This window comes from Anguilla anguilla, chromosome 9 (genome assembly GCF_013347855.1).
Source record: "Anguilla anguilla isolate fAngAng1 chromosome 9, fAngAng1.pri, whole genome shotgun sequence".
NCBI lineage: Eukaryota > Metazoa > Chordata > Actinopteri > Anguilliformes > Anguillidae > Anguilla > Anguilla anguilla.
The window spans coordinates 13,787,646-13,812,685 of NC_049209.1; the positions used below are offsets into that span (position 1 = coordinate 13,787,646).

At 39.8% G+C, this 25,040-nt stretch overlaps 1 protein-coding gene across 3 annotated transcripts in view; it reads right to left on the bottom strand.

Moving 5' to 3' along the window:
• Window positions 1-1,704: 1,704 nt before the first annotated feature.
• LOC118235434 (glycine receptor subunit alpha-4-like) overlaps window positions 1,705-25,040 on the bottom strand; it is a 28,913-nt gene continuing 5,577 nt past the window's right edge. The window contains exons 2-9 of one of the 3 annotated variants that reach the window (XM_035432743.1): window positions 12,863-12,961; window positions 11,823-11,890; window positions 10,466-10,689; window positions 9,573-9,655; window positions 7,679-7,816; window positions 7,328-7,542; window positions 6,651-6,800; window positions 1,705-2,590 (exon numbers count right to left, since the gene is read on the bottom strand). In XM_035432743.1, the coding sequence (XP_035288634.1) occupies window positions 2,300-2,590; window positions 6,651-6,800; window positions 7,328-7,542; window positions 7,679-7,816; window positions 9,573-9,655; window positions 10,466-10,689; window positions 11,823-11,825 (1,104 nt within the window). In that variant the 5' untranslated portion in view covers window positions 11,826-11,890; window positions 12,863-12,961 and the 3' untranslated portion in view covers window positions 1,705-2,299. Of the gene's footprint in view, window positions 2,591-4,596; window positions 4,834-6,650; window positions 6,801-7,327; window positions 7,543-7,678; window positions 7,817-9,572; window positions 9,656-10,465; window positions 10,690-11,822; window positions 11,891-12,830; window positions 12,962-25,040 lie in introns of those variants that run through there. The other 2 variants (XM_035432741.1, XM_035432742.1) reach the window with 2 other exon arrangements.

A 25,040-nucleotide genomic window follows, 5' to 3' on the forward strand; every position in this document is an offset into this window, starting at 1 on the left:
CAGGGGCAGAGGGTGGGTGGTAGACCTGGCCCAGGGGTTGCTTGATGGTGGTATTTGAAGTATAGCCGTCCCTTGTACTTCTGTCCCTGACAGAATCCGTGCACATCTTTCCTGGCAGGTGCTTCATAAATAAAACACCAAAGCAAAGCTACAGAAATTATTCTGAATGAAGCTGAGGTTTCTGGCCCCAGTTGTGACTTCACTAGAGCCTCTTGCAGTGCTTTTTCTTCTGGAGCTTTTTCTTCTGATTACCTACATTTCTACAGAAGAAAGCATGCATGCAAAAATGAATTAAACAAATAATGTAATTACGGATATATTGTGGCTCAATTGGGATTTATTGCTGAAGATCGTGTTTCTGGACACATGTCTTCCTTGTATGGTATGGTATGCTTTGCTGTCTTTACTCACATACAGGTGTATACTTAGCCAGCCTGTTAACACAAGTGTTACAGAGGTGCCTCAGTGTTTGTCACCTGTGCCAAACACTGCCGCTTCTCTCATCACGTCATCAGTCAGCCAATCTTCAAGCCCTTCAAAACCAATCTCTGGGACAACAGTATCGCTGTGTACTTGACTGGGGACACCTCAACCTCAACTCAAGGGCAGAACACAGAGACGGGTGATCAGAATTCACTCTCAGTAACATGAAATGCAGAGTCCTTTCCAACCCCATTAGTTGATAAAACACCTTCTGATTTTCCATTAACACGTTTATTGTTCTGTCCTGATTAGTGATACCCTCTAATTCTCTTTGTGCCTCCGTGACCTCTCCCTGACAGTGGGGATGGGAAAATATATAATAAATTCATGGCAAAGAATTTATTTCCTGGTTGGGGGGGGGGGGGGTGGCATCACTACTAAAGAATGCAAAAAGGAGGTACAGCTTCTATGAATGACAATGAGAACTTCATGAGGGCAAATGTAGTAACTTCAAGAAAATCACATATTTTCCAGATGCATTTGATCAAGAGATACTCAGGTAGTGCTATTACTTATTGAAAGGGGAAAATGCAATTGCAAAAAATCTGTATATATGTTATATGTATTCAGGTATTTGGCATACAAATACAATAGAAGAGGAACCTAAAACATGATACATTTGCATAGGGAGTATTTTCTAAATAATTGAAATCACAACAAAAATAAAGGCAACCATTGTTTTCAGATGCATTAGTTTAATCTGGGCATCCCTGATGCTGATCTTATTTTTAAACAAGAATTGTTTGCCTTGGTACACTTTTGTATTCTATAAAATATTTTAATAACCAAAACAACAGTGATTGTTAAGACTCATGAAAGAAAGTTAAGACTTTGAAAGAAAGAAGCAGTTCTGTTTTTTTCCTATTGGCTGAATTCCTATTTTGGATCCTTTGAGACAATATAATTTTAACTATTATCAGGACCTTCTCTCAAAATCATTCTTTTATCATTTGTGTCTTTCTTAACAATTGCTGAAGTTAATGCTTGACTGCTTGCGCATACACACTCTGACATACAGACATATGTGATTAGCTCACAATAAAAAAACAACTAATTTCTGTTATTTTTCCCTTTTTGTCATTTTTGTCATGGACATCTGTACCTACTTAATGTCGTTTTATGTTTTCAATCCAAAATAAAACAAGCAAATTAAGCAAATGCAAAAAGAAGTATAAGACAAGAACAAGAAAGGAGCAAGCAACAACATCAAAAGTATAAACGTCTTGGTGGAATTCCCAATTTATTCAAATTTAGACAGAAAGTATTTTTGCTAATCTACAAGGAAAAAATGATTCTGTTTATCTACAGGTTGGAAGAGTCATTGTATCAACATCGTATGAATATTCAGACCAGGTTATACGCATGGTGGTGCCTTGATGACCCCATTTCCTTTTTTAAACAACACTATTCATTCAGGAGTCCAAAGGTGTAAAAATATTCTCTAAAAAACATCCAGTCTGACAGTGTATCGTAGAAGTTATTATTTTTCCAGCCCCTTTGACCAGTTTAGGCTAATCCTTCTTGTACAATCCTTATTAGCAATTTTAAGATCTTTAAAAAAAACTTTATAAACATCACTTTTTTATTGTTCAATCAAAATAGGAGTTGAAATTATTAAGAGGATGAAATCCAACATTGTAGTCTCAATCTGACTGGGAATTATCACTTTGAGAGCCTGAAATCTCCTAAGAGCACATTGTTTTTCTGTATACTGCATCTTGTTTTTATTTATCCATTGTAGTAAAAATTTTCTAAAATATGTTTTCTGAAATGTTTCATTGTCTGTTTCAATGCTTTCATCTGAAGAAGAATATTGTTACAAGTTAGCATGAATATCTTCATGGCGTAGAACTTTGTAAGTGATCCAGTAGAAGATGTTGAACATGAGGAAGCTCAAAGGGAAGAAGGCCCTGGATATGGTGTCAATCCGCTTGGCCCGGTCCACAAAGCGCTTGCGGAGGCTGTCGTTGTCGTAGTAGGACACGGCGGCTGGGGCAGCGAACACGGTGGTGCCCTCCACGGCTGACCCATCTTTCCCCTGTAGGCAGTGACCCAGCCCATAGCCACGGAAGTAAAATCCACGGCCATCCCGTACCAGGTCCTCCTCCTGCGGGGTAAGAAAAATATGGAAGAGAAAATGAAAAATAGTCTTTGTCTCATGGATAGGCTTTCTTCAAATATGCTTTGAATACACATACAAAACATTACTATTCTGAATCTGACATCAAGAGGAGGATTTTTCTCAGTTTGCATGCAAGAGTAGCTACAGTATACTGTATGTACAATAACGTCGGTCAGAATGGAGAACTTTAACACACGTACACAGTGAAAACCACTGGCTGTACAGTGACAATGTTGTATGGTAGCATTTAATTACTGATGGGTGTACAATTAACCTTTACTTTGTTGACTAAGGAAATCGGTGCTTGCTTCTTTAGAAATAATGGGCCTCTCAATATGCCAGTACATCAAATCAACCTCTGAACAGAAAGCCAGTCTGAACATTGTCTTTTTGATAGCTGGCATGGTACTTTCCCACCCCATTCACACTTCATGCAGCTTGTTAAGAGCCACAGGCATAAGCTTTGACTTTCCTCAGACACCTTGAAAGGAGCAGTTTGGAGTGGAGATGTGGTATTTAAATGAGATAATTAACAGTCTGTACTGTTGGCTCCCATGTAGGCCTGCCCCCGTGCCTCCTTCTGACTCTAGCGTCGCTTTGTTACCTTATATTACTGTTAACCTCTTCAAAGTATGGACAGGCCTGAAACATAACACAACCCATAGAATATCCTCTGCGTAAACACGGAAATATTCAGGTCAGCCTAATCAGAAGCCACTGACTGAATTTTGAGAAGCTTGTGCCATAGGGACTGAGTTTGTAGCCCCTGTGAACATCATCCATTGCCTTTCAGGTACTCAGGTTCTCCCATAAATGTGTAGAATCAGGTCTCTTATTATATTATATTGTGTTGTGTGAAATCAACGGCTAACTTTCTTTTGGTTGTGAAATTCGAAATTACACGTTGCTGTCAGGGAAGAGGTATTGAGGCACCTGGAGTTTGTTGCTTAATTACACCGTTGAATTCCACCTGAACAATCCAGCACCTCATGTGCTGCACTCTAACGATACATTTCCATAAAGATTAGGTGCTCATCCTTTCTAGGAAGTACTTGTGGTTACTTCATTTCACACTTCTATTTGATTTCTGATTGGTTGTCCTTACCCATTTGGTTCTTGCTTTTTAGTATCTTTTCATCATAACCAACAAACTGAGCATTTTCTTAAGGATATTTCAGGCAATGGTCCCCTTTAGGGAAGGTTGTAATACAAGTAATATCGATCATACTATAAATATGAAATGAAGCACATTGCTGGTGTCTGTATTTAACATTGACATATCAGTTAACAGCATCTAATAAAGTATACATAGATGTGAAAATGTTAATTGCATTAAAGTTTTTCCTTGTTTTTGGCTTGTGGGAGAAAAAAAAATCAATAATACTCCATTCTGAAATGGAATATTTAAATCACTAATGATTTTAATTTGTATTCCAATTTGATTATGAAAGCCAAAACATTTCAAAGAGCTTTATTTATCATTTTATAATGAGAATGGACTACATTATTTTTCCTCTTAGATGGAATAGCAATGATGGCAGTAAATATTGTAACTGAACTGATAAAAATCCTTGTTTGCCAATAATGACTTTAATTTCCTGGTTGATGGATAAATTTTACTTCAGATAAAATAGATCCATTAAGTCCATTTCCAGCAGCAGGTGGCTCCATTCATAATTAAATCTCCATTCTCTGGACTGCAATAAAACTGTGTTCTGAAATTGAATACATTCAGTTGCTTCAGAATACAGGAAAAGGAAGTCCACAAGAAGTGACACGAGTGAGAAAGCAAGACTCAGGGAGACAAAACTTTTAATAGAAAACCAGCACTGAACACAAATTAATACACATACATGCACGGATACATGCACACTGTTCTGACACTGTGTTTGGAGTTTCAGATCTGTTTCAGGCAAGTTATCAAATTATTTTAGTCATACAGAATGGGCTTCACATAGTATAGAAATTTGGCAAGATGGGTATTCTGGACAGTTGGAGAGACCAACAGGGAGCTACACAAAAAATCTACTTTAATCTCATTCAGTGCTTTTAGAATGACACCAAAGTTATCTGTGTTATCGGAATTCCCATTTGTTTTCACATCTTGACATGGTTCAAGGGATGCAGAAAGGGTAGAGAGGGAGGAAACAGTGCTTGGGACAGGTGGACTTGGTAGTAGTGCAGGGTTGGGGAGATCTTGGTGAAGGGCAGCAGGATTTGGGCCATATCTAGGGACAGAGAAGTAAGTTTACCCTGGCACAGGTGCTGCAGTGCTGGTTCAGGGTCCCGCAGGTAGAGCCATTGCCCCGCAGGTCATTCAATTTCCGTAGCGACTCGACACTTCCTGGTTGGCTAGCCAGAATCTCCATGGAAATCCATGCAGGTGGACAGATTGGAATAATGGGATTTAAACAACATTTGATCCCACTTTTGGATGAACTGGTCTAGTGCACCCCATGCTAAATGGTGATCTCTTTCAGATTCACGCATGGGGAATTCAGCGACACTGCCATGAGTAGAGTTCACAAAGGAGTATCTGAAGGACTCAGGTCATTATAATGAAATATGTGAGAGTTTAAATTGCAATTGAAGGAGGGCCACTGGCATGAAGCCAGGCAGACTAGGGGGAGGGTCTGTCAGGGCCGGTGTAATTCTATTATCTGAATTCTAGGGCTATGGTACAGCAAGCAGACAAAGAGAAAGAGCTTTCTCCAGTTGGTAAGGATTAACTGGGAAATGGAGCATCTGAGGAGACAAGACTGAGAGTATGGACTCAAAGCAGCTTTGTGTATTTAAACGTGCCAAACATCATCTGTTAGACACTCTGAATCAAATGTTATGGAGAAAAATGCAGAAAAACAGGACATTTCTTTAGTGCTTTCACCATAGACTTGGAAAGAAAGAACATATGCTAATTTTGATGACATGATCTTTGTTACATTACAGGCATTTAGCAGACGCTCTTATCCAGAGCGACTTACACAACTTTTTACATAGCACTTTACATTGTATCCATTTATACAGCTGGATATATACTGAAGCAATGCAGGTTAAGTACCTTGCTCAAGGGTACAACGGCAGTGTCCTTACCCGGGATTCGAACCTACGACCTTTCGGTTATAAGCGCAGTTCCTTACCCACTGTGCCACACTCCGTCCTTTGTTCAGTGCATTTGATTTCTTCTATGGCTTGCTGGCTCCCACAGGTTTCCTCAGGTTTAGTGTGTTGAGGGAACATTATGAAATTAAGAGAGGGGATAGGCTGTGTTCCAGGGTGAGTGACGATTTCAAGGATGAGAGCCTGAACCAGATTGCTTTCTAGTGTTCTTCAAGACAGAGCCTGAATAAATGAGGAGGTGGAGGTATTGATTAATCCTGGTCAGTGGTTGGTTTGCTCCATCAAACAAACAACATCTCTCTTTCAGCCACAGGGCAAGCATCAATACGTACATTATTGATCATACAGTTCTCCCCATTGCTTGCTGGCGAATAGCTGCAGCATTGATCCGTGGGGGTGGAGTGGAGAAACCCTTTGTTACAGCATGGAATTAATTTTTAAATCTGTTTCACATCTACAACTGAATGTCCCCTGCATTTCAGAGGGATTGGCTTTGACAACAAACCTTTCTCCAAATGTTGGAAACTAGCCTCAGAACTGTTTATGTTACTGTAAGGTTCATTCTTTGTTCTGTTTTTCATGTGCAGTGTCATGTCATCAATTCATGCCCAATTCCTCTTGTATTTGTCATGTAAGTACTAACATCTCCCATATTTGCTGCTTTTCCAGAGCAAATTCTCATAAAAGATGTTGGCCTTTGTCTGCTCTTTAAGTGCTTGGAACATATAATAGGTCCTATGGTAACCAGAGAAATATAGCCCTTGACCTCGCATAATCAGTTTTGGAGAGCTATGGCAAGGGAACAGATCAGCTGGATATTGTGCTAGTCAGTGTTCGGCGAAAACCAAGTGATCTGCACCTTCCTTTCTATCAAGATGTGACAGCGTACACAACAGTAAGATGAACTGACTGGAAGGTTCACACTCACTATTCTTTGTCTGCGATGCTTCTTCCTCAGTCGGATGAACTCTTTGTGTTGCCGTGAGACAAAGTTGACGGCGGCATACTCCAGCAGGGCGGCGAACACGAACAGCAGGCACACTGCCATCCAGATGTCGATAGCCTTCACGTAGGACACCTGAAACACACCAGGCCATGACACCATTAAGAGTCAACAGTTGGCTCCACTGGCAGCTATCACTGAAGTATAGCCCCAATAACATGGTTCATTTGAATACTCTGACTACTACATAAGACCTGCTATGTAGGAAGGAGAGAGTTTAGCTTTTTATTTCCTGAGGGTGATTATTGTTTGCTTTGGCTGCTTCAGATTTTGTAGAACAGGGCTCTTAAACTTCAGCGCTGTAGGGCCACAGTGCCTGTAGGTTTTAGTGGTTCTTTTTCAGTCAGCAGCCAGTTTAGCCTTTGGAAACAAGGAGCGCAGGCTCTTCAGCCAATCAGTTCCTTAAACACTTCACCTGTACAGAAGGATTAAAAAATAGCACTACAGTGAATTAAATTAGAATCATAAAAATCCATTAAAAAATCTGGTGATCTTTTGGTTAGTGTTGTTATTGGTTATGGGTTTTTGTTTCTTGTTCCTGATTGTACATTTAAGGGATACAGTTAAGATTAATAGTTTAAGTAGCAGACTATTTCTCTCACCTTAGGCAGGGAAGCCCGTGAGCCTGAGCTCTGGGTTGTCATGGTAAGCACCGTGGTGATGCCCAGGCCCACCCGGGCAGGTGCTGCATCCATGTTGATCCAGAATGACACCCAGGACAAGATGACAATCAGCAAGCTGGGGATGTACATTTGAATTAGGTAGTAGCCCATCTGCCTCTCCAGGTGGAACTTCACCTCAATACAGGTGAATTTACCTGTAGCCAGAGGGAAACATAGGTCAAGAGCTGGGCTAAATGCAATTATATTGTTGAACCTTTGAATATAGATTCATGGCTGACCTTTAAGCGAAGTTAATAGACATTTCTGCTTCTGAGGAGCTAGCAGTCTCACCTGTGTTGTAGTTTTTGGTGCAATAGCCAAGGTCCTGCTCCTCTTTCAGCACAAACTGTGGGAGCATCAGTTCATCAGCCACCTGTACTGGGTTCACGTCCAGCCACTCGAAAATCAAGTCATTCATGGTATAGCCAACTGCAGAAAGACAAAGAGATCCAGAGAAAACTGCAGAGTTGCTACTTAGTGCTTATAGTTCTCTATGTGGAAGACTCTGAGTGTACATTAATTTTATTGGCAGTGCTTTTCTCCACTAGCCCTAGACACCAATGAGGGCTCATTTGAAAGGTTACAGTCTTGTGTAATTCATCCTATAATGTGACTGACTTAAAAGCAAACCTATCGTTCTGATAACCAACCTTCTGATAAACCAAAGGACTTCTATATTTGAAGAGGGCATTGGTGGTCAGCCATGTTCTAAGAAGCAGATGCTTGCTGGATTGAGTTGAACATGGCATCTGACCTAACAAACTACTTTATCTTGATACGAACAGAGGCATTTTGGATTACAAAAACATTTACATGGATGAAACGACCAGATTTATGCAAGTATTTGATATACCAAAAGTGAATGCAATGCAAGTATATATCATATGGACATTTAAAACGTTTTTGTGAATGATTTGGTGATCTGAGGCGCTGTTCTGAAAGCTGAAACGATATACAATTTTTTTTTTCATGCAAAAAAAGAATGTGACAAGATAACTAGAAAGTATTCAAAAATTATGTGGTTTAGGGTATAATGAGTGATCATGTTGGGGGGCATCTCCTTTTGTTTTACTGCCATTTTTGATCCTGATCACTGGCAAGGGAACGAGTGACGAGTGTCTGTTGAAGGCGGTGAGTACTTACTTTCAACATGTTTTAATCAATTGTGGATCTTTGCTTTATTTCGATTCTGTGGGCATTACTGCCCATACCACTAGGGGGCAGGAGGGATAGGGCTACACCCTATTTAGGCATCTCTGGCTATTAATTGATGTAATGTTAATGGAACATCCTACTAGAAACATGCTGTGGCAGTGATTGTGCTCCTAGTCCTACCACTTCTTAAAACAGTACTGCTGAGCCCCACAGAACAACATAAAAGTCTTCTTTAACCAGGAATGATTATGCTGTTGTAATAGGCTTGTCAGTTAATAGACCTGCTTTGTCACTGCCATTTGTCAAGATTGCTGTTCAGTCCTAGGGATGTTTAATAGCATCTGGAGACTGATGTATGTTATGGAAAGGATTATGGATATGATGAGAATACTGCTGGTTGAATATCTATATATACTGCAACAAATATACAGTGCATATTACATTATACTCAGCTTGTTTATTACACAGTGTGTATTGCATTTTTCTCACAGTGGTGGGAAGAACGGAAATATGCTCACCTGCTGTGAGCAATATCCCACATAAGTAAAATGCCCCTCAATTGAAATTGAAAAAGAAAATTGCTTCAGGGACTGGCAACAAATAGATCTATAACTTCTGTTATTAACCTGTTGGAACGAGTCTGTATTTCCAGGAAGGGTCTGATGGCCTGCAAGTGTTTTTAGAAAGCCAGAAATGTTTGTACGTGAACTGTATTTACTTTTAAGGAGGTGCTAACCAGGAAGTGCAAACACTGTTTGAAGATTAATTCTAGTGATTAATGAGCTTGACAAGCCCAGTTTGTGACAGTTTGTGCTGGTTGTGATTCACTGCTGACAATTTCTCTTGAACTAAATATTAGGACCAATTACCAGCATTGCAACTATGCATATTTTCGGTACATTTTTAGCATAGTTTGATCTATAGGCTATTCCACCAACATTAAATGGTTGTCACAACAAATAAATGCTTTTGGACCCTGGGACTATGTGGAGAATAATAAAAGACAGAGTGGAAAAAAACAAGAACTTACAGCTTTCAAGCTGCATTGTGCAGGTCTGAATGTCCATAGGGAAATTCTTCAGATCCATTGGACAGGAGAGGATTAGTGTCAGCCTTAGAAAGAAAAACAGTAAGGAAGGAACAGGAAGCAACAGAAAGAGGCCCAACGGATAAGTGGAAGGGAGGCAGAGAGGAAGATGACACTGTACTGTACTGTAAGATTACAAAATGGAAGCAAAGATGCCAGAAAGACAGATGTGCAGAAGAATAATAAAGGATTTGATGTGAATTTTATCAAACACTCATTTTAATTTGTAGGTCTACCTTTGAAAATATAGTTTTTTACTTTCTAAATATGATGATAAAAGATGTTTGTCATTCATGGTACACAGCCTTGCAACTACAGTGAACACATTTCCAAATACTTTGTTTACTCTCTTTATTGAACTGTTCCCCCATGCCAATTTCAAAGAGCAATGGGGTCCAGTAAAAGTTTTTGGGTAGAATGCATAATCATCAACTGCAATGCACGACTCTGGCTCTACGTGCAAACACACAAAAAATATTTATATTTTGTTGTGTTTATGGCAAACACAAGGCCTCAAAGTACTCCACCAGGAAAATTACACAAAATCCTATGTAACATTGTACAAAAATGGAACTTTGACCCTTCAAATTGTTGTAATAGGATAATAGCTATCACCAGAGGGGTAACTTTTGGTTGACGGTTAAGTTCTTTGCACAGAAAATTTAGTTCTTACTGATCATAAAAAAAGAAAGAAAAATAAACGTTTAAGCAGTATGCTTAGCTTGGCTAATTTATCCCAGGAAGTGTGTTATTGGGGAAAGAAAGGCATTTTGGCGATGATTACTTGCTGATTTCTTTTCTGGTACAGATGGATACCTGGCACTGTAGCTACATACCTAATACTATACAACACGTTTCCATTTTGGAAGATGCGCAGTAGTTTGTTGTCCGTGGTGACCTCATGGAAGTTGGCACCCTTCTCATTTGCAAAGAACAGGTCTGGCTTCCAAATGGAGTCCAACATGGATGGGTCTAGGTCCAGGGAGTTGTCAGGGTACTCCTTGTAGGCCAATCGTGGGTCGTTCCACTGCTGACGCAGGAACACGTTCAGGCGGTAGTCCTAAAATGCAGGAGAAGGTCAGTGTTCAGTGTGCTATTAGCTGCTTCAAGTGTCGTATTGACATTTTATTGCTGTGCTTTAGGGCAGGAGCAAGAAGATTAGCAACAATGGAGGTGATGTACTGGTAGATGTTGGCTATACATGACATTCTTCTCACACTCAATTCAGTGAAATGCTTTACAATTTGGCCTGGATTGTGTAGTAACCTGAGGGAAAGATTAACAGTCAAACTTTACAATTTACCATTTCGCCAAATGTGTTGAATTGGGTGGGAAGCTGCCTAAAAGCAGACCAAATTACAACCATGTCACGGCTAATGCAAATACATTGATACAACTCTCACCCAAATATTATTAAGATTAAGAATTATTCAAAGGCGTGGTAAATCACGTTTGCTTTGGGAGCAGATGATCACTTCCCAAAAAAAGCATGTCAGCACAGTAAAAAAGTGCTGTCTTTTTTATGGGCTGTTGTAAACTGACACAGGATTACTGTTAGCACAAATGAAGGCAGTTATCAGTAAAGTGTTTGGCTCTAATATGAATTCAACTGGGTTGAATGGTTATTCTCCAGTGGGTTTGAAACCCCTGGAAGGCATTGATAACGGAAGCCCAGAGAACAAATTGATCGCAGTGAAGAGTCGGCTTTGGCATGCCACGCAGAGAGAGCCTTAGTGTCCTTCTCCTAAACTGAACTGTCCCTGAGGTGATTCCTCTGCTACTATTTTCTCCAGCAGGTCACTGCCACTGTCTGCTGACCAGGCCATTCCTCTGAATACCTTTTATCTCTGTTTTTTCATTATAATTGCAGGAAGGACAGGTCATTGTCGTCAGGCTAACAGAAACAGACCCTGGTGTTTTCCATTGGTGTGAGACAGAAACACTAAAATGGTGGAAGTGAACTTCACAGTATCACTATAAATCATATTAATAATGACACGGTTTGTAATAATGTTGCATTATTTGTTATGTTTTGCCATGTGTTCTTATGTTTGCTGAATTGCAGTAATTTCTTTGGTTTTGGTTAGAGACCATTTTATAGCTGTATCAATAATCCAAATTAATGTAGCCTATACTTGATATAAAGATGATAATTCACATGAGGTCATTTTGAGCTCTAAAATGTACTCTTACCATGGTTGTTTCTGTGATGGACCCAAAGCTGTTAATGAAGATGTTGCAAGTAACATTAACAGGTGGACCTGGGGGAAAAAAATAAGATATAATGCATCTGTGTTCTATATTCTCAGGCTGTGTGAAAATCACAACCTATGCATTTTACTTTAGTTTGCACGACAGTTGTTTCTTTAGACAGATAGTGCCCTAAGATGCTTTGCTTTGGACACTGTTTTCTCAAGCTTAATTTGTATGCATGGGATACAGTTATCATAGGACAATAAAAATAATTACAGGGTTAATGCATATAATTTCTGCTATAATACCACATGCAGAAATATTCACATGCACATACATTAATTCAAAATGATACCATGCATTCTTCTCTGTCTGGACTGAGTGGAAAAACCCTTGCTCATTTATAGTGCTCATGTACTTGCACACCCAGTTCACACAGCTGGCTAACACATGACTGCAAGCTGCTTTAATTATCATGCATGTACAGATGGTGTTGTCTTTTTCAACTAGACCCCATATTAGCTTAATGAATATTTGAACTTCAGTCACTTTAAATATTTAATCATTTAATTTCTAAAGTCTGCATGATTTATGCATTTTCTTTTAGCAACATCATATTTATAGATGATCAGTGGGGAATTTCCATGCACAAGCTGGTACATTTAAGCAAGTATGAAATATATATAAAGCCAGATGGGCCCCTGCAGAATGTTTAGAAAGTATTTCTGAGAGAATGTGCTGAATGTGCACATTTGCAGCATCCAGGTCTCTGGGTTAATGTGCACGCCAAATGCCACCAAGTAAGCTGGCATCAGAGTCATTTTGTTCTTGGTGCCATGTAATTGAATATGGAAATTTAATTTGCAAATAAGATTGAAAAAATAGGTCTGTGGCTGTTAATGCTCAGCTATGCTTCTGTTCTTTTTTTGGGACACATCCCTGTCCCCTTTCTGATGTAACCTGAGGTGCGACTCCAAGTGGGGTTTGGTTAGCTGCCCACCATTGTACCTTTGAAGTTGGGCCTGATGCGGGCATCGTACCCTGAGGTTCTTCCCATGAGCTTGTCCAAGAAGTCAGATGGTGACATCGGCTTTGTGGTCCTGCTGGGTGACTTCATCTCTTCCTTACAGGAACCAGGACTACCATTATAGCAGAGGAGAGAAAAGAGAGATGGGAGGGTTATAAGGAGGGGAGAGTCATCCACCGTGAATTATAAACACCACTAGAATTGCCAAAATCAAGGCTGCTGTGACTTATCCTCTTAAGGCACTGTTCCTGTGCATGGATAGACTCCAATGTCTGGAACTGAATCCAGACCATGCCAGTATTGACAGTGGCCATCAGAACCATAGGGACAGCTGGCTCTAATTCGCCCAGAGATGAGTTTCAGTCACCCATGATGTCAGCATCTCACTCTGCACCAGCTAGGCACACTGGTTGATTGGGCACCTGCAAGTTCGTCTGTTCATTGGTGCATGAAGCATCTTCCTCTGGCTCATATCTGTGTGAGCCTGAACTGGTGTGGAGAAGTGGCAGCTGACATCACCTGCTTTGGAGGAGAGGATATGCTTGTTTGTGCCAGAATTGACAACATGATGAAAAAAGGATAGCCAGAATCACATTACTTGGAGGAGAGATTTAAAAATATGTATGCACAGTGAAAACACTGCAGATGTTGCATTTGAGCGGTAGTGTCATGCATGTCTGAGCCATGATTCTGTTGCTAGTATGGCTCAGCCTCTGTCAGCCTTTACAACGCCAAGGGGCTCCCTTTGTGCTGGATTGCCCTCTTACTGTATCCAAGCACCACAATCAATCTGCTGTGTCATTTTAATGCCATTATTGAGGGATCAGTCATGACCGCCGACCGTCGGAACGATCGTGGCTGGTCACAGGTCGCTCCTCAATGGTTTTTTCTCATGGCATCTTTGCTCTAATGCAGTTCCATGCTGTTTGATGGTGAGTTCTCTGCGCCACTCCATTTTCTTGCCTCAGTGCACTGAAAGCCAGCTGAACATGGATCTGATGAGTCCTCTGGGCTAAGGTGCACAATGTAGTTTACGAGTGAATAGGTTTCAGAGAATTGCAGTCACTGTACCTTCACATGGCGACCAGTGATGTGATTTATGTGTTTTATTAGATCAGGCTTCCTGCCTCACTTGGTGTTCCCGTAATCAGAGATTGGTTTGAGAGACCATGAACCATGGACAGTGGAACCTCTGTTTACCTGGGGGCACCATGCAATTGCTTTCTCCCCCCGACCCGTTTCGCATCATTTGCGACATCTGGAACACAATAAAAGCAGTACCAATAAAAGCTCATTGAACTGAAACTTTTTTCACCCACGCATGTGGTACACCTTAGAGTTGAACTGTATTGTCTAACATGGTCAACAACATGGAAAGATAATACGGTCCTAAACATCACATATGGAATAAGCCTCCTTTTGGCTACAAACCTTGCAAGTTGAATGGTAAACGGAAAAGGTTTGTATGAGTGAACTGTGTTGTTCTTTGTTCAAAAAAGAAACTTATTCGTTCAGCCCCATCACTTGATCACTTGTCTGAGTTTATCAGAGTTTAACTATAAAAATAAAAATTAACACCTGATTATCACAGTAGTAGTCATCAGTATCAAGAGAAACCAAAAATGAACAAGCAGCTAATGTTTAGATGAAACAATAAATGTGTTTGTGTGATATCTGCTGGCACTATGTTCTGTGCCTGTGCATCAGCCCTTGTCATGCAAACTCCAGGAAGTGTCAAGGAAACTGCACAGTGCAGGCAATATCCTTCAGTGCCCTACTGTTTAGAGACCACAGAGAGTGTGAAAATTTCCCCCCATAAGTTTCCTGAGTTTATGTTGCGTTCATCCCCACCACCAGATGAACACAAGCGCACAGTGCTTTCAGAGCTCGCAGTGAGATACAGCTACTGTGGGTTGGGGCGTCTCCTCGGTATTTAGGATCTGGCTATTGTGGCAGGATCACTGCGGTGTTAGGGGACAAAAGGCATTCTGGCCTCATCCTCCTGCCTCTGCTGCCCTTGAGACGCCAGCTTGTGCTTCCAAGCAGAACCTTAATCTTGTCTCAACTGCCCTTCCAGGACTCTGAGTTTGATTATGGCGAGGCCAGCTCAGACAAAGCCTCTAATGGTTTTACATTCACCTTTCCCCTCCTCCATCCTGCATCCCTCCGCCATCTCAAATCACTTTGGATGTCTAACAGGCCTTGTTATCCGTGGTGGCTTTCCAGTAGTGCAGCTTATTTTTTTCTCCTTTATCTCTGCAGTCCGCAGGGTGAGCTGTGCTGCTAAAGAACTTGAGAGGTTTGATACTCTTTTATTGTCTGCACTTGGTATCTAGCTGCCACTGCTGCCCATAGTGAGAAAACTGTACACGACATCCCATTACTTTGTATAATGAGCAGAATCAGCTCAATTATGTAATCCTTCTGAAACAAACTTTTGGGAACCTTAAAACCTACCAACCTACCAGTGCTATACTTTCTTTTCATTACATTACATTACAGGCATTTGGCAGATGCTCTTATCCAGAGCGACTTTCAGAACTTTCTACATTGCATCCATTTATACAGCTAGATATATACTGAAGCAATGCAGGTTAAGTACCTTGGTAAAGGGTATCAGTGGGAATCACACCTGTGACCTTCAGGTTACCAGACCAACTCCTTACACATTATACTACACTGGAACCCCAGTTAACTTTAGTTCAACAGAATGTCTGAACACCTTAATCAGCATACACAGCTTGCTTAAATCACATGGATATCCAGTAGGCTTTAGGTCACTGGTTGGCATTTTTGTATTTTGTCTCTAAATGCTGTTGTTGACCTCTACCTTTTGGCCCAGCTTAACCTGTCATGAGAACCACTTGAGGCTACCCTTGAAGATCGATGCTGCATCTGAAGCCATTGTACAGTAAAACATATCATTATTGCTGCATTCTTCCATTCACAAACCCTATACAGTACTCCATGTCTGCTTCAAAATTGTGATACATACCCCCATAATGCAAAGTGATCCCAACATTATACCAAATGTTCATGAACCTGTTTGCAAGCCTTTCACCAAAGGAAAAACTGACACTTCTTATAGAGCTGTCAAACTGAAGTGCCATCGAGGTGTCTAAATTTAAAAAGGGGGAAAGCAAAAGAGAGAAATTGAAAGAAAATGCTCTTTTGTCGATGCTTTTCCTTGACCACTTTATAAAACTGAATTTCTCTGTGCCAATTTGGTGACTCATTTGAAGGCAATCATTCACAAACAAATGGCTGTGACCATTATTTTGTTAGTGTTTCTAAAATATCGACACAAGTAAAATGGGTTATTTTATAGCAGGAAAGCGGATAGATCCTTTCTTGGCAGATTATAACAGACAATTTTGTAGCCCCTGCATTTTCTGAAATTCCTTTGCTATAGAATGAATGACAGTATATGAAGCCATTTTTAAGGTACTGCCTAATGCATGCTATGCACAACCCATAAATCAACACTTTACAAAATCACTTACAGATCAGTAACCATTCATGGTTTAAAAAAAATATAATTTTTTTTTAAATTAAGAAAGAGGACAAGTATGCTAGTTTGACTGAAGGACTCTCTCACTTTCACTGGTGATTTATTAGTGTTGAGGTCATGGTGCTCTGAAATGCCTCACCTAGACTGTCACAGTTTCTTTAAAGGTTATAATACTCACTTTTTTCATCCATGAGCTCAGTGGCTGTGAATGACTATCTGGTCAATCTGCTCCTGAAGTTCTTTTTGTGAAGCTTGTTACAAGGGAAGAGTGAAGGACGAATCTGCAGTGTAATGAGTACTAGCATACTAGCACTTAAGAGACAAGGGGTTGATGGTAATGACCCTGGACAATAGACAGTGGAAAAAGTTGCTCGTAAATCACACAAGTGCAAGTGAAGGACATTTAATGAAATACTGTCACGGCTGGGAAATTTAACTCTATCTACTCTCATTGTCAATATTGAGTTCCTATCCGGGTCTATCTTATCTTACCCTGGTTGCATACTAATGTGGGTATATTCCATTTGAACTCCCCATAATTATAGGTTTCATATTCTATCACAATGGGGACCCCTGGGGTAAATACCTCAATACATCTATGCAGCAACTTATCCATAGATGTGCTCTGATAATTATAGATGGTGGAAGAAATTCTTTGAAAACTTATTTATTTGCAAATGCTCAATAAAACCACCTTTTAGCATGAGCATCTCTGAACTGGTTTAGTTTCAATTAGGCAGAGCACATATTCAGCACATGAATTGCAAACATATGTTGTTAATTGCTTTTCATTAGGAAGCCAGTCTTCAGAAAGAATGCTAATTGTGAACATGGCCATACCCTTGTCTTGGCAAACAGTAGAGAAATAAGACATTAGATGTGTGCATGCACACATATATCAGATATTAATCATAGTTTTGATTGTTCAGACCCACCGCATCATTAAAATGTGACATTGTATCAGAATCTCCCCATCTTTGTTACAGCCAACCGGGTGAAAATTCATTCAGTGTTCTGTGTTGAAAATATAAATTGTTTACATTGCATCCACTGCAATGGTCGTAATAACATTACAATGTGATTTTTTCTGATTTTATTAAGTGACACTGACATTCAGTGATTTATTAAGAGTACATACATCTGTAATCTTATGACTTGATATTTGTTAAACACGCATGTGGGCTGTAAATCCAAGTGAAATCCATGCTTATTGTTTAAATTACCCTACTTCTATGGTGCATGCTGGGCTTGTGTTGTTTGTTTTAATTGGCGGCTCTTTGCCTGTCCTCTTTTGATGGATGACACTTCTAAGGATGTGGTGTAGAGAAAATTGCAATGTTCTCCTGTAGCTTTGTTGGTTTTACCTCGGTGATGGGATCACTGCCATTCTTTTTCTAATGTTCTGCTCCCGCCTAAGGGCACAATTACTCTTCCGGGCATTTAACACCACCCCCGTAACATGTCCACCGCCACTCCCCAACGGCCAGAATTATACTTATAAGATGGTGATCATCTCTAGTGACCACTGAGAAACATTTGAATAGAGAAGCTAACCCATACAGATCCTGGGTACTGATGAAGAGCTGGAGAGGGAAATTGATGGTTGGGGGTCGGGAGAAATCATGGGGAAGAGATGAGACCTGCATTGTGAAGCAGAACTTTACAATGGAGAACTGCATTTTGAACACCTGCTTGCTGGTGGCAGTAGGATAAAACCCTCCATACTGAAGTGTGGAAAAGCCCTGGTGTCGAATGAAAACTCCAGTTTGTCTGGAAAGGAGGAAGTGTAGAAGGTGAAACCAAACATTAGGCTTTCGAAACACTTAGAAGACAGGCTGTCTGGGTCTAAGCACAGCAGCCTGAAAAATAGAGAAGCCTGGAAACGAATCAAGACCTTCGCAGTTGCAAACTGATTAACTACCCACAACATCGGCTCCAATGCTTCTGTTACATTCAAGCCCCACTGTCATATCGAACAGGGGGAAATGCCTATTCTCATGGTAATAAGGGTTTTTGTGCAGCAATGGTGAAGTCAGATTCTTCCCACCTTTTCATTTATTCATGAGAAAGCTCACAGGTCTCTTTATTCCCCCACTTACCGCCCAATTATAAATCAAAGTCTCATCAGGCAGACAAGGCGATGCAATTTACCATGGTTTAATTTTCTTTGAGTCACATGGAGCTCGGAGCACATGGAAGTAATTATCATACAAAATGTGCCAAGAGTATTTCTCATGAAGCCAACTCTGATATCTGACAGACAGGAGGCATACAAGGGGTTATAACCCATAAAAAAAGCAAAAATAAGAAGGATTTGGATTGACCCCCCTCTGACCCATCTCCTAAGACAAGAATGATAACATTTTGAGTGATGTTTGCTTTAATGGCACACTGATTATTACCGACAGCATTCCTCTCATCTATTTTACAGCTGTCCTCTCAAACTCTAATTGACTCAACCTACTCTGTTTTTTTTTTGTTTTTTTTTGGAGGGGGGGCTTAATTAGTTTTGTGTATGATGGAAAATACTAATGGAGAAATGACTGACCATCAAGACAGTTCATACCCCCAAAACTGTGCCGCCGGCCTGTGTTATAATTTGTAAGGCAATCTTTAATCTTCCCCGAACAGGGCTTGACATCTTCAGAGGCCCATTACACATAATCCGTCCATGTTAGGCTGTCTCTCCATTAGCCAAATGATAACCTATGTAGCACTCTTAGATTTCAACAATTTAGATGTGAACTGCATCCCTGCTTCACAAGTTATCAGCTGTTGCTCTCTGCAACAAATTCTCAGCAGTGAAACAGCAGCAACTTCTCCCTCATTATCCGCTACCTGCCCCTATGTTGATGCAAAAAAGCATATGTAACTGAAAGACAAGTCTCTGAGTCCATTTTTAATTTAAAATGCACATGGAGAAAATGGCAGTGAGTTCACTCTAGTTCATTCCCTTCACTCTCTGTTTCCTGCTCCCTTTTCCAAAAGTAATGCACGGAGGGTGAGAATGTTGCTGTTAATGATCCAGAATAGCTGAAATGTTTTGAGGTAATTATTGTGTAGTAGAGTGAAAAATATGAGCGAAATAAGCTTGTGTAGCTGCAAGATTACAGCAAGTCTTTGCATTCATTATTGTACATGAGCAAAGCTCTGGCTATCTACTAAACCGAGTTCAGGATATGTCACATTGATGTGTAACAAAAATGTGTAGCACTTACATTCATCTCATATTTAAGATTGCAAGTCATGAAATGAAGAGGATAGTCTATCCTCTTGTCACAGTGGATCTTCAGAAAGACATGGAATTTCCTGTCGAACAAGGCAACACATGGTAGTGTGTGGGATTTGTTTGGCAATTTTGGGCTCTCTCATCTGCTCTATAAAATGCAAAATATTTGATAGTACCTTATACCAGTACCTTGGCTTTGACATTTTTCAGTAGAGGACGGTTGAATTCATTTCAAATCAAACTGCGATATGGAAAAGCTGGTATGGTGGATAGATTAAATTCTAGGCTGGAGAGACATGGTTCGAGACAAAATGCTAAAGGGAAGAAGGAGTTGTATTAATCTCTTTGTTTCTTTAATAGCTTAGTGTGAAGAGAACCGAGAGTGGGATCAAGACTTGATTAATTACTGGAGCTCAAAGGAGACTAAATCAAGTGAGTAGCATCTGTATCAGTATTTACGATACGTCAGTAGCCAGGTATAGCATAAATATCACACTATTCAGGACACATCAATGGTTGCACACATTGCAGAGGAAACATTTGCTAATTTGAAATCTTTTAGTTTTACAGAGGACATTACGGCAATGGGACATGCACTTATGATTGGACATTCCAGATTTGGATGAGAAAATGTGCATCTAATTAATGATTGCCTGAAAGATAATAAGCACAGCTTGGCAGGGTGTTGGCAGGGTGTTGTGTAGCAATGCCGTTTTTGTGGAATTGCAATTGGGGGTACTTTGTATAAAATTTTATTTTGATTAATTCACTATCCATTGCTTGCTCAGTAGCATTTTACAGATTCTCTTCAATATTTTACGCCTGTAATAAACAGACATAATGGTCTCCAGTTGTTTCCTAGCAACATGACATATTCTACTAATAACACTGGTGATACTTCAAAATGAGCAGGGCCAATAACCATACAGAGATGTACTGTCTTCTTGCTGTTGCCGTACACCTAGAGCATGTGTCAAGTAAAGCCTTGGTTACCCACATATGCTAAATATGTACAGCTCCCCACAGGGTGTCTTATGACTCCCACACACTTATTATGGGATGCCATTTGTCAGTAAGATGTTGGTTATAGGACAAAATGCATAGACTGCATTTGGCAAATACGATACATTTTCTTCTGTTCAGACCACAACCATTGAATGCAATATCTATGTGATGTCATGTATGTCATATGTTTCAAAAATACACATGTATATAGGGGCTAAGAAAGCCAATGCTTTTTATTACATTTTTTCCAAATATGTTTTGTAGTATTTCACGAGTATCACAGTCATCGAACGTATGCTTTCGACCACAATTTCAGACCCTAATTACCAATGTCTTTCCCATAGATCAAAATGCAGATGTCACTTTAGTCACTGTTCCTATTGAAACACTAGCCAGTTGCGCAGTCTTTGTGGCTGAAGCTCCAGCCATCTGTGCCCCAACAATGAAAAAGTCACATCTTTTCCTCTTGCAATCTTGATCAGAAATGGAGGTCAACTGGGCCTGCTCAGCATTTTTATACATGCCACAAAGCATGATAGGATGTTAATTGCTTAAATGTATCACCTGTATGGAAGCATCTGCATTTGTTATGTTTCTCAACTCATTTATTCTGGTTTTTCATTTAATTTGCCACCTGTCTGTATAAGTATATGTGGCCTATCTAGTGTTAAGGGAAACTCTTTCGCTGTCTCTCTGCATGTGTGTGCGTGTGTGTCTGTCTAATTGAGAAACTTGGAAGACTTGTGAGTAAATAGCATCAAAAAGTTGGGAAAAAAAGATTAAAATCCGAATAACATTGGCCAAATTTGGGACGGAAAGAACGTATTAATCAAGTGTTGCCGAGTATGGTATTTATAATTGACACCATCCCTAATCTATACACACACATGTACACATACTATATACAAATGCGTACATACATATGTACATTTACATACACATTTCTGAATAAAAAGAAACATTTAGCAATCATAAGATTAGAATTCTATTAACAAATACTTTTTACAGATTTTTCTATATCTCCTTGTTCAACTTAATAACCACTGTCCACCTTGATTGAAATGATTAATGTGCCCTAATGTACCTGTAGGGCATGAATATGGATGGAGATGCCAGTTTGGATCAAGGTCTGTATTAATCATACCAGAACTGAATACCACTCTTATGGTGCAATTCTCCCCGTGATCTGTGCTCTGCTGAGTCACAAGGTTATTTTCCTTAGATTTCTGTTTTCCTGACAGGTGAATTGGTCCAGGGGTGGTGGGCCTCTTGCCTGACAGGGGACAACCCTATGGTTAGGCTCATATTGACCCCTATTTTCATTTTGTTAATCATATAATCAGCTGTGATCACACTGCTCTATGAAGGCCAGAACCTGAATTGCATACATACTTACAAATGCCTGGACCCAGTTGAGACCTACTTTAATATTTGGTAGGTAAAGTAATGTGTGACTTTGAGGATCTGAAGTAAAGAAAAGTTTCAAAGACTTCTGCAGCATATATGTAAACAGAGCAAAGTGATAATTTTGCCAGACAGAGCCCAAGTCCATACAACCTGATCAACAGGCTGGTGTTAGAAAAGTGCTGATTATTTTTGCTGTCATGAATGGCTGGTACCTAAAATATAATTTGGGATCCCCACAGCAATAACTCATAAACACAATTTGTAGTGTTATCTGTAAACTTCTACTTATAGCTCAACAAGTATGTTAAGTCATATGCAGAAGTACAACCAATGCATACTGAATATATATATATATATATATATATATATATATAAAGTTTAAATTCTTGTGACCAAGAAAAAACATAATTTCATATATTGAATGCAACAGAAAATCACAGTTATTACATCATAATTAAAAAAAAACTGGCTTGCACTACAACATGCACAATTAAATTCATATATTTCTATCCAGAAGTGTTTCTATGCTTTCCAAATTCCATGTGACACACTTCCTGTTATGGCCGTTAATGAAGCCTGGTGAAAGTTAATTATGTAATAAAAAATGAAACAAATACAATCATTCTGTTTGAAAATTAATTCCCATATGGTTTAATGCCTATTAACCCTAACTGCATTTTGTTCAGCCATTTTGTCTGAAACAAATCCATAGCAGTGACACTTATGTACAGCTCAACTGCTTTCATCAAATAGGATGTTATACTCCTGGTGTACAATGACATTTTAATATCAATATCAAATACAATTTTCCCTTCTGTGGCTTAGTGGCAGTTATATTTCTAGACAGAAAACCAAGGTAGTGCCATCATCTCTGTAGTGTTTGCTTCCCTTAATGTCCTTGCACACAGTCCTCCAATAATGCATGCACATACCCATTATCCAATTACCATACAATCGGCTTACTGAATATTATGACCTGTAAGGTAAAGTCTGAATGATCAGGAGAAACACTGGACATTTTTTTAACCTGTTCATTTCAGGTACTAATGTCAAGCTATAGAATCAGAACCAGGTGAAATGTCAAATTAAAAGGTAAACCATTAATAATGAAATATAACTAATTAAAACAACTTTAAGGTTTACAGGTTTACACAGTTTCTGAAAAGTATAATGCTGTTAAATTAATTTTTTGCTGTCCCTACTCAACAAATGAATTTGTGCCTACACACACACACACACAGTAGATTAAAACCAACAGAACTAAATGTTTATTCATTATACTGAGGTACAGTAAATGCAATAGTTCTGAAATACTCTTTCTGTAAACCCAAGTCAAAGAAACTTTACCTTAGATGGAGTGGATTTCTCACTTTGGGGAAGGGGTCATTTTTTCTGCTGAAATTTTTTTGATTGCATCAAACCAGCTGCTCTAGAGTGATGAGTGTTATATTTGATATAATATGGAAGACCATATTATATCAACCATATATATGGTAGAAACAAACACATGTGGAAAGTAGATCTGAACCATGAATTCATGCTACCTGTGCCCACAAATGGTGTTGGTCCAAAGTTCATCAGTTCAGGTTGGAATTTCTGTCATCACTGATCTGAAGGCATCAGCAAAGGTCAAGTTTGGAAATGGCTGCCCCCGAATGGTCTGATAGCCAACCCAGTTTGCTGATGGTCTAAATTGGCGACTTCCGGTACATTTCAGGTTATGGCCCGCCAATCAATGCCTACATACAGATGTTGCTCATCTGCTGCAGCTTTCCTCATATTATGTACAGTCCACTTGCTGATTGCATTCTGGGTAAGTCTAGAGAAGTCAGAGATTTGCTATGACTAGATGGCCTTGAGGCCAAATCCTCATTTGGACTCTATCCCTTTACTTGGAATGAAGACCTTATCTTGAGCTGCTACAATACATTAAAAAGGGCCAGTTCTACAAATTGAACATTTGTAAATTAATGAAATTGGAAAATTATCTGCACTGGTTAATTTGGATTGCATTATATCATTCATTTCTTGAGCGATAGTGAATTATTTTCATAGGCGTGAATGTTCATTTATCGAGCAGCAATCATAATTGATATCGTTGTCTACATTCTTGAATGAAGGAGTGGGATTAGCTAATAAATGGGGAATGTAATGATGAAGGAGCCTAGTGCTGAAAAAGTTCCAGCACTAAGCTGAACAAGTGTGAGCAAGTGAGCAAAGCAAGTATTTAGCCGTATAATTTTTCCCCACACCAGGGCAAAGTGCGAAATGTTTGTCCCTCTCAGACTGAAATGTGTGATGCAATTCAGGCGGGGTCAGGGGCTTCCATTCTGTGAGCTGATAATGCCTCTATTTGACTGTAGCACGCACGCCCTCCTCTCCTGCACCATGATACTATCTGATGAGTAGCATCCCCCCCACCCCCCTCCGGCTCTACCAGGGTTGGGTGTTCATGCGTGATGTGGGGGCTGGAGTTTCAGGCAGTGGCGTGGGCTCTAGTTATGCACTCCCTTCATTGACTTGCCTCCTTCTAATGTCAGTGACCTTGGAACTGTAAAGCCAGAGGAATCATGTGCAATTAGGCTCCTTGCTGTGCTTAGGGTCTGAAAGCCTCCACTTTCCTCAATGGACCAGGACTGGAAAGAGATTTATTGGTGGTCCAGTACATAAGCTTAATTACAACTCACATGATGACTCACATCAATGAGCCAAGTGTTGAAAGTATGCACCAAGGTTCAAAAGATGATTCACTCTGTCTGCCAGTGTGCTACACAAGGCCCTGGGTATTTTTCAGATTCTGTCATTGTCTCAAGTATGCATACTGTGCTCTCATTCACACACACATGCACACGCATGCATGTATGCAGACACACCATAGATATTTTTGGTCATTCAATGCTAGGTTGCTAGGAAACAGGCAGATATAATGCCACTTTTAATGAGTGTCTCTCTCCTTTGGTGCATATAAGGAGCATAGGAGGTCTGTGAGATGGAATGGCACCCACATACAGTGGTAACAGAATTGGTATTTAAAAATAC